We start from the raw sequence: 15,586 nt of genomic DNA on the forward strand, positions 1-15,586 counted from the left end.
CTACTCCTTAAAGTGGTTTTAGGACAGATTAATTGAAAGTTGAGAGTTTTGGGAGGATAAGTCGAATTTCAATCTTCTTTTAGAATTAATAATCTTTGGGTTTGGAGTTTGGACCAAAGAGATGTTAGAACATTAAAGAAACATCATCTGATGGCTGTTTTAATATGTAGATACCCAGAAAATTTATTTCAGCAAGGCACAAGGGAGCCCTCCCCTAAAGCCATAACCCATCGAACCCCATGCTATCAGATCTCTGGTCCAGTTAATTTCCTACCTAGACCACATCCAGTGGGGACCCAGTAGGCATTCAAAATAATAAAAGAAAAAGAAAATTGAATAAATCTTACTAAGTAAATTCGTGCATTGAAATTTGTTACAATTTTTTTACATGCCAAGACATTGCTTCTTGATATTCTGGAGCATGTCCAACTGGTTTGCCTCCACTTACGGTAATGTTGTTCAAGATCTGTTTCCCCAGGCATACAGAAAGACCAACTTGATGTAAGAATTAGAATGGCTCACCATAGAATCCATAATTCCAAGAATGGCTCAGAGTACAGAAGCATAAGCTCAATCAGGAACCCTTGACGCTGCAAACAGCAACAGAGCAAGCTGGTTGCAGAATTCCATACTATCTTCAATATACAACAGAGAAGATTACTTTAATTAGCAGGAGACCCTCCACTCATCCTCGGAACCATTACAGGGGAAATATTTCCTCCCATACATCCCACTACAAATTACAGAGGACAAGCTTGAGAACTATATTGTAGAATACATTTTAGAACATTGTAGCCCTTGGATCCCCTTAAGTCTATCCAACAAAAAGTAATACCCGACACCTCTCATGACAGAGGTAATCTCACCCATGCTCAATGAGGTATCTTTCAGCAATTGCAGCATGAGTTGCAGCACCTATAGGCAGAACATCTTCATCAATCATGAAGTAGGGAGAATGGCCAGAATGTGTTGAACCCAATGTCTCATTCATCACACCTATATAGAAGAATGCCGCTGGGACCATCTCTGAGTAAAAGGAGAAGTCCTCTGCACCCATCATTGGTGGCACCACAATGAAATTCTTAGCACCCACCAAGTCAATGGCCACCTTCCTCACATGCTCATACATATGCTCATCATTTACTGTGGGAGGGTATATCTGTGTCTTCTTCTCAAAGAAGTCAACAGTGGCTAAACATCTGTAAACACTAGCTTGCTCTACAATAACCTGTTTAACAGAAGCAGGGATTGTAAGTACTTGGTAAGTAAAGGGCATGTGAAAAATATACAAGGCATATCAAAGACCAAGAACTTCATTTCGGAGTTAGAACTATGCCATCACAAACCTCCTCAATTCTTTGCAGGAGCCTGTAGAAACTTGCATTAGAGAAAGCCCTTAATGTACCAGATAGGATAACAGATTCAGGAATAAGGTCTAGATTATTTCCTCCATTAAATGAAGCCACTGACACAACCTGCAACAAGAGAAAGACCATAAAAACTTTGGAATATCCATGAGCAACAAGAAATACATCACAGATGAACAATTGAAAAGAATTCAAATAAGTTTGTGCTAACCAAATCCTGAGGTAGCCACAAGAAAATTTTTCTTTTTCAGTAAAGGACAAGAGAGCGGGGGGGGGGTTACAAACTGCCAGTTTACTTTTCACGTGGAAGAGAGAAGCATATGAAGGACATGTAGAGTGGAAGCTGAGTTTATTTGGAAGGAAAACATAGAAAATAAAATTTAACATCTTTGGAAGGAAAATGTGTTTTCTTACTTATTAAAGTAAAGCCTTCCATCACAAAAAAAAAAAAAAAAGTTTTCTGTAATTATCCAAGGCTTACTAATTTTAGTTTCAGCATTTCTTTTGAAAGGCTAATGATTCAGTTTGAAGTTGTTAACATGAAAATACAGTTTTAAACCCACGATCATACCAAATGTATGTTTTAGTTGTATTGTTTAGATAACCTGTAGGATCTATTGAGCTACAAATTATTTATTTCAGAGGATTACTTTCTAGCAAACTTCCAATTTTCCCTAGTTTATTTCTCCTTTTCCAGTCAACCTTCACTCTGTAGGAATCTGTCTCACATCAGATCCTAAACCTGACCCATAAATGCATAGCATCTTAGTTCCCCCAAAACATAACCGTAGCCATAAAGTGATTCACTATTATAATGCTACACTTTAGATCCACAACCACAAGAATTCCCTCTTGTCAATGAGGAACTACTTCTTTTAATAATTTTTTGAAGGTGATATTTTAGACCCTAAAAAGGTTTAAATTGAACTCCCATCTTGAACTCCAAAGGATGACCAAGAAAATAAGTCATAAGGTATTACATAGTTATAATCATTTCAAAGCCTATATAAGGAATTTGACTACTAATTCTTTTTTCACAAGTTAAAAAGATGGATATACTTCCCATTCATCCTTTGGCCATAAGCGAAGGTTTGTATTGAATTCCCATTTTAAACTCCAAACAAAGGGCTACTACCGATTTCCATCCCAGCTATCCAGGGTCTTGGGAGGGGTGTACTCAGATGCAGATCTAACTTTGGCATTCTTTTCACAAAGTGGCCTCTCTCAGACTCAAACCCACATCCTCATGTTTGTCAGCTTGAGATTTTACCATTGTACGAAGCCAAGGACTAGTAATTTTTCTTCCCCAAGTTAAAAAATGAGCATATATCCATTCATTTCTTGGCAATAATAGAAGAATTAATTTGAAAAAGCATGTAGAGGAATGTGAAAAGACCTGCGAGTCCAGAGGATCTGCTTCACGAGACACAAGGTTCTGTAAGCTGATTACAGCAGCTGAGGCAGCCAAAATGGGATCAACAGAGTGGTGCGGGCTCCCTGCACTGCCCTTTTTTCCACTTATTATGGCTCTAAAGAAGCCACATCCAGCAAGCAAGGGACCAGGCCTTGAACCAATAGTCCCACTAGGACGCTCATGCGATACATGAACAGCAAATATGGCCTCCACATCCTCCAGAGCCCCATCTTGCATCATTCGCTTGGCACCATTACCAGCTTCTTCTGCTGGTTGAAATATAAGAATCACAGTTCCCTATTGAAAAAATAATGGGTCAAGAATCATGAAAAGATAAAATCAGCTAGAAATATAAACACATTATATAACAAATAAAATCATGTACTATTCTAGAATACACTTCCGATGACAGACACTTTTTTTGATAAATATGACAGGGTGGGCCTTGGCACAATGGTTGGGTTTCTCCATTACAACCTGGGTGATCAGGGTTCAAATCTTGCAAACAGCCTCTCTGTACGTGCAGGGGTAAGGCTGTGCACATCTGTCCCTCCCCAGACCCCGCATTGGTGAGAACCTCATGCACTGGGCTATCCTACACTTTTCTCATGCTGTAGCATGAAAAAATGCAGCAAAGAGAAAGTCTTAAGCCATTAAATTCTGCCCATGGTTTCCAGACCAGAACAGCAAGACTACACATTGCTCTGACATTCACAGGAAGTGGAATTGATAATTCATGTATGGTTTGCTCAGTAAAAAATGACAGAAACCTCTCTTAGGTTAACACCAATTCAAACATGACAGAGATCTGTCAGAAAACTGAATGAAAAATTGTCTCCATTTTTACCTTAACCTGCCTCAAGTTTCAATTATAATACCACCAACTTCTATTATTATCTAAATGTTTTTAGCAATACCCCTAAGCGTTCTTGCTTCTTGGGTATTATAGGTGGTGCTTCCTTTCAGTTATGCTGCTTTAGAAGGGAGTATTATATGAAATAAATTCTTGAGCAATTTCTATATCATTAGAGAAAGGTTAACAAACAGTTAAAGGTTTCTATCTTAGATGGAAGAGATTCAGTATTGTAGGGGAACTTTTCTTTGGGGGGGGTAAACTGGTAGGGGATTTACAATTCCAGCTTATGGGCAAAGTTAGAGACAATTTCTCATTTCCGTTCTTTGTGAAAATGAAACGCTGGAGAAGTGCAACAATTTTTCATTTCCATTCTTTATTTTTTGTTTTTGTTTTTATTGTTATTATTATAATTTTTTTTTTTTTTTTTTTTTGGGGGGGGGGAGGGAGGGGGTGATTTGTTTGCTTTGATACTCTATTGAATTACAGAACAGGACTAACTGAAACAGTTGAAACTAGGCTTGCAATGAAAATGATGTATGATACATTATTTTTCATTTCTTTCACTTTAGATTCTCTGGAAGAGTGTAGGACAAAGGCAAGATCACAATCATGATGCAAAATTAATAAAATATTAGAAAAGGAACAAACTGTGAGAAATTAAAAAATTATAAAGTGTGACTACTCGGGGCCCTATCCAATATACAGACAGGCAGGTTCATGGAATCCACTGTTTAACCATGCAAGTTTATTTAACCCACTGTTCGTACTTGTAATTTCATGAAATTCATTATTGAACACTGCAAAACCACCAGGGAAGCACCAATGTAAGTACTGATGTTGCACTAGAAATTAACTTAACCACAAAACCTACCGATGCCGTTTCTAATTATGCAAAGCAATTTGTAGACCCCGCCTCAAATCAACCCCTTGCTTTTCTTGTCCGGTTCTTTTTTCTCTTTCCCGGTTGTATCAAATATTTGTTACATATGATACAACATCCTCATCTTACAAAAGTGCGTCTATTCTGTTCTTGTTAACCCACCAGGACATCGTTCTTGCTACAAGCAACACAATGTGGTAAAATTGATGAAGACTAAAAAAGAAAAGGTTCTGACGATTAGCCTTTCTCCAAGAGACTCTTGCAGAAATTCTATATCCATTTACGCTCTTATAAATGAGTATATAACTACAATTGGGAAAAAATATTATGGAATCTGAATGATAAGAAAACAAAATTGCATAAATGAAGCATTACACTAAGATAATTGAATCTATCAATTCAAATCTTCAACCATCCTTTCCAATACTGTCATTTTCATAACTTCCACCAAAAGAACAACAACCAGACACCCAAAATGCAAAATTTATAATTTCAAGCAAATGGGTGAAATCACAGATAGGCTAAAAGAAGGAGACAAGTTGCAGACAAACCTTGAGATTAGGCTCCCGGCTCTTCAATATCTTGGCAGCACCAAGAAGCATGGCTGTGTGGGCATCGTGGCCACAAGCATGCATTTTTCCTGGGATTTTGCTTTTGTGCTCCCACTCCACAGCTTCCTGCAACAAGTTCCTCATCTCAATGAAAATGGATCTCCTCCAAAACCAACTAAGTTTTTGAATAAAAAAACCCAAAAACAAATCTGTAACGAAATTAACTACCATGTAGAGACCAGCAAGCGTTTAAATAACAGAATCATCAATGATTTTTACTAAAAAATTGAATAAAATATCGCTTCTTTGACCACATTTTCTTTCTCGTGCAAAGCTTAATATTTTTAACTGAATAAAGAATACCAAAAAATTCACGGAACAGAACTCTGCAGAAGAAAAATTAATTCAAGATGGAGACAACCGTACCACCCACCTGAAACCCAATTAACATTAAAACCCCAACCACCGTGCCTCAATATTGCACCGAAAATTCCGATCCAACGGCTTAAATATCAATAGTACTGTTCTAGGTCGTTGCAGAGAGAAAAATGAAACCCAGAAAAGACCGACAAAACCGACAAATTTTACAGGGGAAAAAAATAAAAGCATAACCTGTAGTTCTAATCGAAAGGTCTCTATTTTCCAATGAAGCAAAAAAAAAAAATAAACAAAACCTGAATTGGCAGAGCATCCATGTCGGCCCTGAGCGCAACGAAGGGGGGGCCACCGGTTCCAATGGAAGCTCGGATGCCGGTCTCGGCCAAGGGAAAGCGATAACTGATTTGCAGCTTGTCCAACTCGTCCCGAATCAACCGACTCGTCTCGAACTCCTGAAAAGCCAGCTCTGGGTGTTCATGGATTCTCCTCCTCAACCCCTTAAGCCAGTCAACCGTCTCCGGCCGGTTCGCCAGCTCCAGCACCTCCTCCGAACACCTCTTGCTCCAAACTTGACAACCGGGTGGCGACGAAGGAGGCGACAAGACAGAAGACCGAGACGAACTTCTGTTCTTGAGTAACAAATCCTTGGAACTGATGTAACCTGCGGTTTCGAAAATTGAGTACGAAAGATCGGTGGGAGTGCTTCCTCCGGCGGTTCTGATGGAATTTAGAAGAAGTAGGAAAATAGAGATAGAGATTGAGAAGAAACCCAGTTCCCCAGAAGGACCCATCTTGAGTTTCCACTTCGCATAACAGACGAGAGGTGGAAGAAGGGAGAAGCAACACAAATTTAAAAGAATGTCCAGAGAGAGAGAGAGAGAGAGGCGGAGGTCAGACGTTAAAGGAGGTGGAGGAGGAAGAGCAGGAGGAGAAGACCAGAAGGAGAGAGCACCTTTAACTCGTGGGAGGTAATTGACAGTGACGTATCGCTATCACGTGGGAGAATTTTGTTCTTGCCTGAGGCGTCGAATCGCAGCAGCCCCACCACTTCTTGATTGAGAGTGACGCCCGACGGCCCGACCGCCCGAGTAGGAAGGTTGTTTTATAAATTTCGGAAATTTCCACCCATTTGTTTGCCTTCAATGAAAATTTTTAAATGTTTTCTTTTTTATTTTTCATTAATATTTTATAGTTTTTCTTTTCTTGATTAGTCTCAGAGAGAAAATTATAGAACCCAGTATACAACATTTCGCATTGTACTCCTCTTCCCGAACTAAGCCCTACATTTTTTTGTAAGATTCAATGCTTTATACAAAAATCTCATATTTTATATATAATATTTGATGGATCATGTAATTTAGTGTGGAATAAATCCATACAAAATAGAAAATTCTTCGTATAATTAAAATTTCGGAAATGTTGTAACATTTGATGGAAAGTAAATTATTTTGAAATTTTTGTTTTTTATGTTTATAATTAAGAATTCAAATACTATATATTTAGTATTTACTAATATTGGCTACAGGTTAAATTTAGATCTCAATCAATAACGTTAACATTTATTTATTTTTATTAGTTTACGTTTTATAAAGTCTACTTATACTTACCATCATGTTCAATCAATTACGTCCTTCCCTATACCATATTTACCATCACATTGAACCAACCAAGTCTTTTTACTATAATAGATTTTGCCAATAATTAAAAAAAAAAAAGAAAATTATGAAAAATTTAAACCATTTCCAATTTCTTCTCTATGGAAAGGCTGTTAAGGTGGAAGAAATGGTTGGATTTCCATTGGTGATTTTGTCTTATCATTCTTACAAGTGGGCAGACTAAAAAAGGGTTAAGAGTGTAGCTCTCACTGTCAGTGATCAGCAACTCTTTCAGACTTGTAGTCATTGCTATGCTACAATGGCAATGCATCATCAAACCACCATCATCCTAAAAGAGATGGGGCCTTAGTTTCGGTCACCCTGTGTCCAATAAAAAGGGATCCAGGTCCATCATAAGTGGGTCCTATCTAAATGATTGCATGTGGATTATAACCATTCATCTCTTTATTCTTTTCCTTTCAGACCTAGAACTAGAATGGTATCTTATTCACTATCTGATAAACTCTTTTATTTTTGTTTTTAATAAATTCAAATGGCCTTTATTCACACTATCCGATAGACTCAGATGACCTTATCTTAAGTGATATGTTTTTTGAATTATAAAAAAATATGTATATATATGCATTGTTGACGTCATCTGATCAGAATATTTTCTTTTCTTTTTTATTTGCTAGAAGACATCATCAAAGAATGCTGATTGATATACTGTATATTGGTTATAATTTATAAGAATTCTTTAATCTGAGACCTACTCAAATAGTGGGCCCTGACTTCAAGAAAGCCCAAATGAAACCTGAAAAAAAAAAGACGAAAGCAAACCCAAGTTCTCCAACCCCCAGATGGACAGAGGCCTACACTTCCAGCCTTTCAACATTTAAAGAAATTGGGTTTGTTAGATTTCTAAGAACTCCATCTCTTTTATATTTTCTTCTCTCTCTCCATGTTTAGGCCCATTTGTTGGGTTTAGACTCTTGAAATCAAAAGGGTTCCATCTAAAGAGGACAAGGGAAGGTACGGTTGTAGCTAGAGTCCTATTTCCAGGTCAAGCTCTGATTCAATTGATTAAATGCATCCCTCCTTCTATATATGTAGCTTAGAGTATTAAATTACTGACCTCATCATATACCTAGTTCAGTCATCTATTTGACACATTTATTACATATCTTGGATATGGTTGTGTCTGTTTCTGTATTAAAAACTACCATTCAACTCTTCTACCTGACTGTGTTTAATAGGGCAGGTAAGCTTCATAATCACCAGACCCACTTCATTTCAATAGTGGCTAAGCATGTTCTTAGTCAGGTCAGCTTCAGACATACATGATGTTATATTTAATTCACAACAAACCATGCAGCCCAAATTTAATACCCTCCTATTTTTGCCTCTATTTTAGGCTGTGTTTGGTGAAGTTCTTAAAGAAAATTCTCTCGACTTTCTGTTCCTCTCTTATTTTCTATCAAACCAAACATATAGCCTTAAGTTAACTAGTCCTTATTTTCCTTCCAGTTTTTTATTTCTCGCCCTTCCCACACCTTTACAGGATGGGGTAGGGTCAAGTTCAACCAGGGCAGTTTTGTTCTTGCACCAATAACTTGTACCCAAACAGGAACAACTGATCTGTCTCCCTGCTTCTACTCCCCAATGCAATTTCATTTATACATTTGTTACATAATTAACTATTACAGTCAAATGAAAGGTGAATGTTATTTAGGTGAGTAAGATGTTTATTACTGTCTAGCTACTTTGTCTTTTTTTTTTATGAAAATAAAGCTAATTAAGTTTCAAAGGCAAAGGTGAATTAACAATTTCATTACTATAGTTCCTACAACAGTTGGAAAAACAAAGACAAATCTTTACCCTGGTTTCACATCCAAGGGAAAAGGGAATCTTCAATTAAGATTCAATGTTTATCAATTTTGTCTTGTTGAGAAAGCGATTTTTCTGTTGTCCTTTCTCTTTTGTCGTTCCTTTTACTTTTTGCTTTCACCCTCTCCCTTTCCATGAGTGTATCTATTAGTCTCCATTTAGAAGAGTGAAAGAGAAATTTTAGTGAATTTAATTCTGTAATTTAATTTATGTTCAGTCGAGTTGAATTTGGGTTCACTCAAACCAATAATAATGAACCTTAGCCATTGTTTTCCTTGTTCCCCAATGTAAGTTCATTAATTATTCTATATTTTTAAAGTGTATTAACATAAAAGATGGTGGAATTTTTCTATCTTATGTATTTACCAACTTCATACTGCAGCTATATATAGACACATAAATCATAAATATTTTATAGGGATTCTCAAAGGCTATGTTTGGTATGAAGGAAAAGGTAGGGAAAGGAAGGGAAAGATAAGAAAACCAATATAAGGTTTGTAAAGGTTTCCCTACCTTTTCCTTCCTTTCCCTATATTTTCCTTCAAACTAACATACCCTAAATGTTCCTTTTCAAGTTTTGTTTTGTTTTTTTTTTTTCTCTTTCACGTCCACATCTCTCTCTTTCCTTCAGCATGTTCCTCTTCCCTCCATATATTTATGGAACAGATTTTATGGGAAAAGACTTTTCCACATGTTCAAAATAAGAGTAATAACCTTTTTTTTATGGAAAAACTTTAATTGACAAAATAAAACTTTGATGAACAGCTGAGATTATTTTGGTATGAGATTGTGTCATCCTTTACTAATTTTATTTCTTGATAAATATTTTAGAGTAATTTTTTTTAAAGTAAATTTTCATTCTAGATACATCCCCATTCACAATTAATGGAAAATAAACTCCTTTTGCTTCTTAATTATTAAAATCAATTACAATTTGAAAAACACAGTTGAATGTCGACCAAATAATAAAGAAGAAAAGATTCTTAACCTCGTTTTAGCCCGTTCAAAGAAAATAAGAACTAAAATTTTTAGAGAAAATTAACCAAATAATATAAATTAAAAGCAGCAAAAGAAAACTTAATAAAGGAACAAGGAATAAGGATGGAATTATAAGATAGTGGTTCAATTGGTTGGTTTTAGAAGTAGAAAATTCTCTATTCCTTTGCCCTTGAGTTCAATGTGAAATTTATATTGTATCTATTAGTAAAGTTGGTCTGAATATTGTGTTTTTACCAAATTGTCATAGGTTTAAATTTCACAAAAGTGATTTTTTTATTATTTTTGTTTAGGGAATATCTATGATGCGGAAAAGATATGGTATGGAAAGAATTTTGACCAATCAAAACCCACCCATGAAATTTGATAAATAACACCTTATTCTTTATCAAGTTTATGATTCCAATTTATTGGTCAATTGTTTTTTGGATATCATATCTTTTTCATATCATAGTTGAACCCTTTTGTTCATGAACTACAATATCAAATTCATTTTTAGTTCATTTTTATTTTGATTTTTTTTTTTGTTTAATTTATCAATACATATAATCAGTATCCAAATTCAATTTGAATCCAATATAAATCCGATGGATATTGATCTGATTCAATTTTGAATATAAACAAATCAAATTTTGATCTATTTATATTCGATCTCTTTGCAACTCCAATTTAACATATAAAAAAATTATTTTTAGTATCTGTTAATACACAGGAAATTCCTTAAAAAATGTTAGTCAGTAGATATCAAAACAGAAGCAGGATCTGTTCCTCACAGGCACATCCACCGTGCATTGAGAACATCTCCCGTGAATAATAACTAATAAATATGTGAGATATTCCCAATGCATGGTAGGATGTGCGTGTGAGGCACCAGGTGTGAGGAGGACATCCGGTCTCATCAAAATAATACTAGTTATAGACAGTAGTACCAAGTTGGTTCCGCAGTTGTAGACAACAGTACTACCAAGTTGCATATTCTGTATATCGTAATCTCTCCTTTAAGTGGGGAAACAATATCCTAAAGAAAAGGTGAAGAAAATGTGGATTTCCTAAAAAAGTACTCCATCCAAGGTTAATGAAATATTTTCAGTTTACCAAAAAGGGTAATTAATGAAATACCTGATCCTTGTAAATTATTATTCTTCTTTCTCAAATTCTTTTTCTCCTAGTTTTAGTTTATTGCTCAACTAAATTATTGTGCTAATTTATTAAAGTTCCATTGAGAATAAAAGCAAGAAGATAACAAAAGAGTGGATGCAAAATACAGTCAAGTCATTGTTTTACTCCCATAAGATATATATATATATATTTTTTTTTTTTATAGGGTGCATTTGCTGATGCAGAAAATAAAGGTTTGGCCCTAAAAATAAAAGGCCAAAAGTAGTAACCATTCAAGAGCATGTTTGTTGGACAAGCTATGGGTCTAAAATTGCACCAACCATATTGTCATTAAATAATAAGTTACCAAAATAGTAATTAATTTGTGTATAAGACTAACTTCATTGGTTTTATTTTTGGGTAGATTTAGATAGACCAAATTTCATTGATGGTTTCTTATTTCCTAATAAACCTAATTGTTGTACCATTTTAATTCTCTATAGTTTTCAGTATATAGTGCATTCTGAAGGTGATGATGACCATCTATTTACCTTCTCAACAGGCTATGCCATAAGTTCTTTCAAAAAATAAATAAATAAATAGATAAAAGGCTTTCCATAGTGGAGGAAATTTCTTTTCTCCACACAGTTCTGGAGGAAATTATTAGTCTGTAATCCTCTCTCTCTCATTAATATGGTACTGAGTATGAATGCTACCAAGAAAATCTGTCCCCCCCTCCTGTTAATTAGAAACTACAGAAATAAAGGGAATCCTTTTGTACTAGAGACATGAAAATCGTGTATATATGCAACACCTATATATAAATAGTGTAATTATTATGAGTAGAGGATTCAGTACAAGCAACTACAGTTAGATATTATAAGTTGGCCCCTTGTAAGACATAAGGACCATTTAATAATAATGGTTGAAGTGACTGAATTGAATTATTGATGATTGCTTTGTATCTTTCCTTGATGGCTGAATGGATGGCAATAAGGGTGATTATTACTGTACACCTAAATATTTCATCACATGTTTATCAAACAAAAATTTTTACTATGTCCACTACAATATGAGGTCACAAGTCATAGAGTTCAGCTATTTCAGCCATCATAATCATCATCAACAAAAGTTCTTACTATATTTCACCATTCTATTCTGTTTAATGGTATTTTAAACCAATTTACTTAAACCTACAAATGGGTTTTAATTTTAATTATTAATTAATAAACTTGATTTGAAATACCTCTTTGAATTATATATCTCTAATGGCATATGCCCCATAATTTAATTGGTGGTGGGACATCTTGTGAACCATAAATTGACCCCCAATAAGAATTTATTGAAAAGATAACTGGAGTCAGATCAACTTGAAAATGTCTACTACTCATCAATTCAAAAGGAAGATCATCATCATGCCTATCAAAATTGTGGGTCACTAAGCATGTGGTTGTTCCAGTTCATTGTTGTCTGATCTGGACCCCGTTCCTTTCCTTCCCTACCTCAACACAGAAAAAAAGTTGAAGCTATACTTACAATTTTTTTTTTTTTTTCTGAATTGAATAAATTTAAAAAACAAAAAAGCTATTATACTATTCTCATTATTTAGCCCCTTCAAAAGAGGCTAATTAAGATATATAGTTTAATTAATTTGTTTCGATTCATAGCCTCCTGACCAGGTCTCCGCCTTATCTTGACTAAGTCGGTCTTCTGCAAATTAAAAGTATTGTTAGCTTTTGACCATAAGACCGGCACGACATGTCTAATGTCTCCAGGGTTCTAGCTATAGCCACCCTGGCCAACCTTCTGATCCCATTTATGATTCTCTCTGTTGACGTTTTCTAGGGGTGGGGGAGTTTCTCTAATCCATCTCTATGTCTGCATTTTCGTATCCGTGATTTTCACAGTCAGGCTGTGTTTGGTTTGAAGAAAGAAAGAGAATGATAGAAAAATAATCTTTATAAACTTTGTATAAGTTTTCTTATTTTTTTCTTCAAACCAAACATAGGAGATCTTAATGTTAGCCATTAGCCATTCTTCACTCTTTTTTCAACTCCAAACTAGTTTATTAAGTTATTGTAGGAGCTTTGGAAACCCTCTAAGAGGGTGTTTGGTACCGTGGCGTTACACAAATGTTGCATTAGCACTTGATTTGAACATTAGAAATGGGAAGAAGAGAGTGTTTTGCACTATTTACAATGTATAATTAGTTATTATTGTCTAAAGACATAATTAAACCAAATAAGATTTTGGTTTAAAAAGGTTAAGACACCTATATGACATTTACATGATGATGATGAAACGTCTCTTTAACATCATCATGAAACCAAATAACTTTACTAACACACTCACCTCCCATATAAGTCGATTGATTTAAGATTTGGGCATATAAATAGCCCATTTTAATAAAAAGGGATAAGACTACTTTAATGAAAAGACAACATATGAACATTTTTATCTTTTATGCAAAACACTTTAGCTATTAATTAATGAAAGTTCATAAACCATTTGTTGAAAATTAAAAAGGGTGTGCACTCTATGACCATTTTTTCTAGAGAAAGTAATCTCTAAAAAGTTGGTTAATCAACTGTTAAAGGCATTTACAAACAGCACCAAATCATGTTCAACCTCAACCATATGATCTTCAGCATTTTGGATGAACTTTCTGTAACTTTGTTTTATATATATATCTATACTCTCATCGATGCTCTTACCCATTTACATATAATGGCCATAATCAGGTGGAATGGATTTCATTTTAAAAAAGGGGAGGGAATATTAATGGTCATTCTCTTAAATGGGGAATGTCATTCCATAAGATTAATAAAATGAGGTTCTTCCACTCATTCAAAAATAAGAATCAGAATAGTCCATTTCAATTCCGATTTCAGACCTCTAATCCTGAGAACCAAATGGGCCCTAACTTTATGCCATTCAACTGTCAAACCAGTAATGGACTGGAATTCATAAACACCACCATATCATAGTCATCCTCTTATAATGCATGAACCTCTCAGTTTGCAGTCCAAATAAAGGCTAGGTTAGTTCTTCAGTTGAACTTTTATTAAAGTTCTAAGGGTCAATCAATGAACAACTTGGATTCAAGATCCAGCTTAGCATTCATAGATCTCTTCATGCATTGGGTATGAAAGGTCCATGCATGGATGATGAATGGTAACCTACAGTCCATTATTGGACAACAACTTGCCTGGAATGCTGTGGGTATATAGTGCCGACCAGTGAAAAGCAATTCATTTTGAATTTGCCAGTTGGCAAAGGTGCACATGAAGTGCATTTGACTCGACACCTAATTTGGCTACTTGCAAAGATCACCAAATTAATGCCAGCCCTTCACATCACAACAAACCCTATTCAGCTGGCTTCTGCCCCCACTTTGGATCAACTCCAAGCTTTTTTAAGGCTTTGACAATCTAACAAACGGCCACTGACCACCGACAACTCTCCATTTATACTCATTTAAGCAAGCTATGGAAATTACTTTGGCCTAGTCATCAGCTACTATCTGCATGTTCCTTCACGTGCCAATTTGTTCTTGAAAGTAGACCCCCACAACTCAGCACGTGGGTCATCTAGCTAGAGAGAACAGATTAATGTAGGACATAAATACCAATGCCCCATCGCAGTACGTTTGGTAATGATATGGGGTTTGAGCTATTGAACACCACATAGCCTTGGCCATTGGATTTAATGCATTATTGATGAAGCTGAACTAATTAGGCTTAAAGCATTGACAGATGCAATGAATGAACACCTGCACAACACCCATTGGATTTATATTGTTCGTCTTCATTAAACAAATTCAGCCCCCGAGTATAGAAGAATTCAGTTTCAATGCATCAATTCTGGTTATGAAAAGTACTGTAGGCCCTACTTTTATTCCTGCACGTTTTGGACTTAGCCAAAGAACCAACCATTAAACACCATTGAATGAGTCAATTAATGGTCGTTGGGATGAGACCAAGTAATTCTGAGGGACTGTATTTGACAAGACTTCATTAATGCTTCTCTTTCATGGCAAATTAAATATTATTATCACTAGAAATTAATCTACAGATAACCCACCCAACTATTTTTTGTTAGGCAAAAGATACCCAACTTTTCATATTGATAGATTAAAACAAAAAAACAGTGGGGAATATTAAGCAATAAAGAAATCCCTATTTATAGGCATATGATGATATATAGTAAGCATGATTGGGTGGAATGATATCTAGTGTTGTATCATGTATGGTCTAGCTATCTTTTCCTATAAAAGTATCAATATTCTCTATCCCAAGATCAACTTAACACATAATACTCCTCTCTCAATGAGATCACATCCCTCTTTTCTAGTGGCTACCACCTTTATTGCAAACATCATATTCCTAACAAGTGTCCTACACTTTTAGGGAATTAAAGCAATGGATGGTGAATATTTCTCTTATTAATTTTTTCCCTTTGAGTCTTTTTTTTTTCTTTTTTTGCACTTTTTTATAAACACTTAAGCCCTGTTTGATTTGCAGGAATAGGGATCGATTTGGAATGGGAATCAGAATGGGCTATT

General features: G+C 35.3%; 1 protein-coding gene across 1 annotated transcript; it reads right to left on the minus strand.

Moving 5' to 3' along the window:
• Positions 1-332: 332 nt before the first annotated feature.
• On the minus strand, positions 333-6,493 carry LOC104587539 (IAA-amino acid hydrolase ILR1-like 6). The gene is made up of 5 exons (XM_010245187.3): positions 5,743-6,493; positions 5,069-5,194; positions 2,764-3,078; positions 1,347-1,475; positions 333-1,228 (listed from the first exon to the last, which is right to left on the minus strand). The coding sequence occupies exons 1-5, from the start codon at positions 6,235-6,237 to the stop codon at positions 863-865; spliced, it is 1,431 nt and encodes a 476-aa protein (XP_010243489.1). The 5' UTR covers positions 6,238-6,493; the 3' UTR covers positions 333-862.
• Positions 6,494-15,586: the final 9,093 nt, after the last annotated feature.

This window comes from Nelumbo nucifera, chromosome 5 (assembly GCF_055504915.1).
Source record: "Nelumbo nucifera cultivar China Antique chromosome 5, China Antique-T2T, whole genome shotgun sequence".
In the NCBI taxonomy this organism is placed as follows: domain Eukaryota; kingdom Viridiplantae; phylum Streptophyta; class Magnoliopsida; order Proteales; family Nelumbonaceae; genus Nelumbo; species Nelumbo nucifera.

Bases quoted from the DNA above. Each gene is read 5' to 3' on its own strand.
- LOC104587539 (XM_010245187.3), bottom strand. From the start codon at position 6,237: ATGGGTCCTTCTGGGGAACTGGGTTTCTTCTCAATCTCTATCTCTATT. The intron at 5,195-5,742 runs GTTTTGTTTATT...AACTTGTTGCAG, and splicing joins TGGATGCTCTGCCAATTCAG to GAAGCTGTGGAGTGGGAGCA. The intron at 1,476-2,763 runs GTCTTTTCACAT...CTCTTGTTGCAG, and splicing joins CAGATCCTCTGGACTCGCAG to GTTGTGTCAGTGGCTTCATT.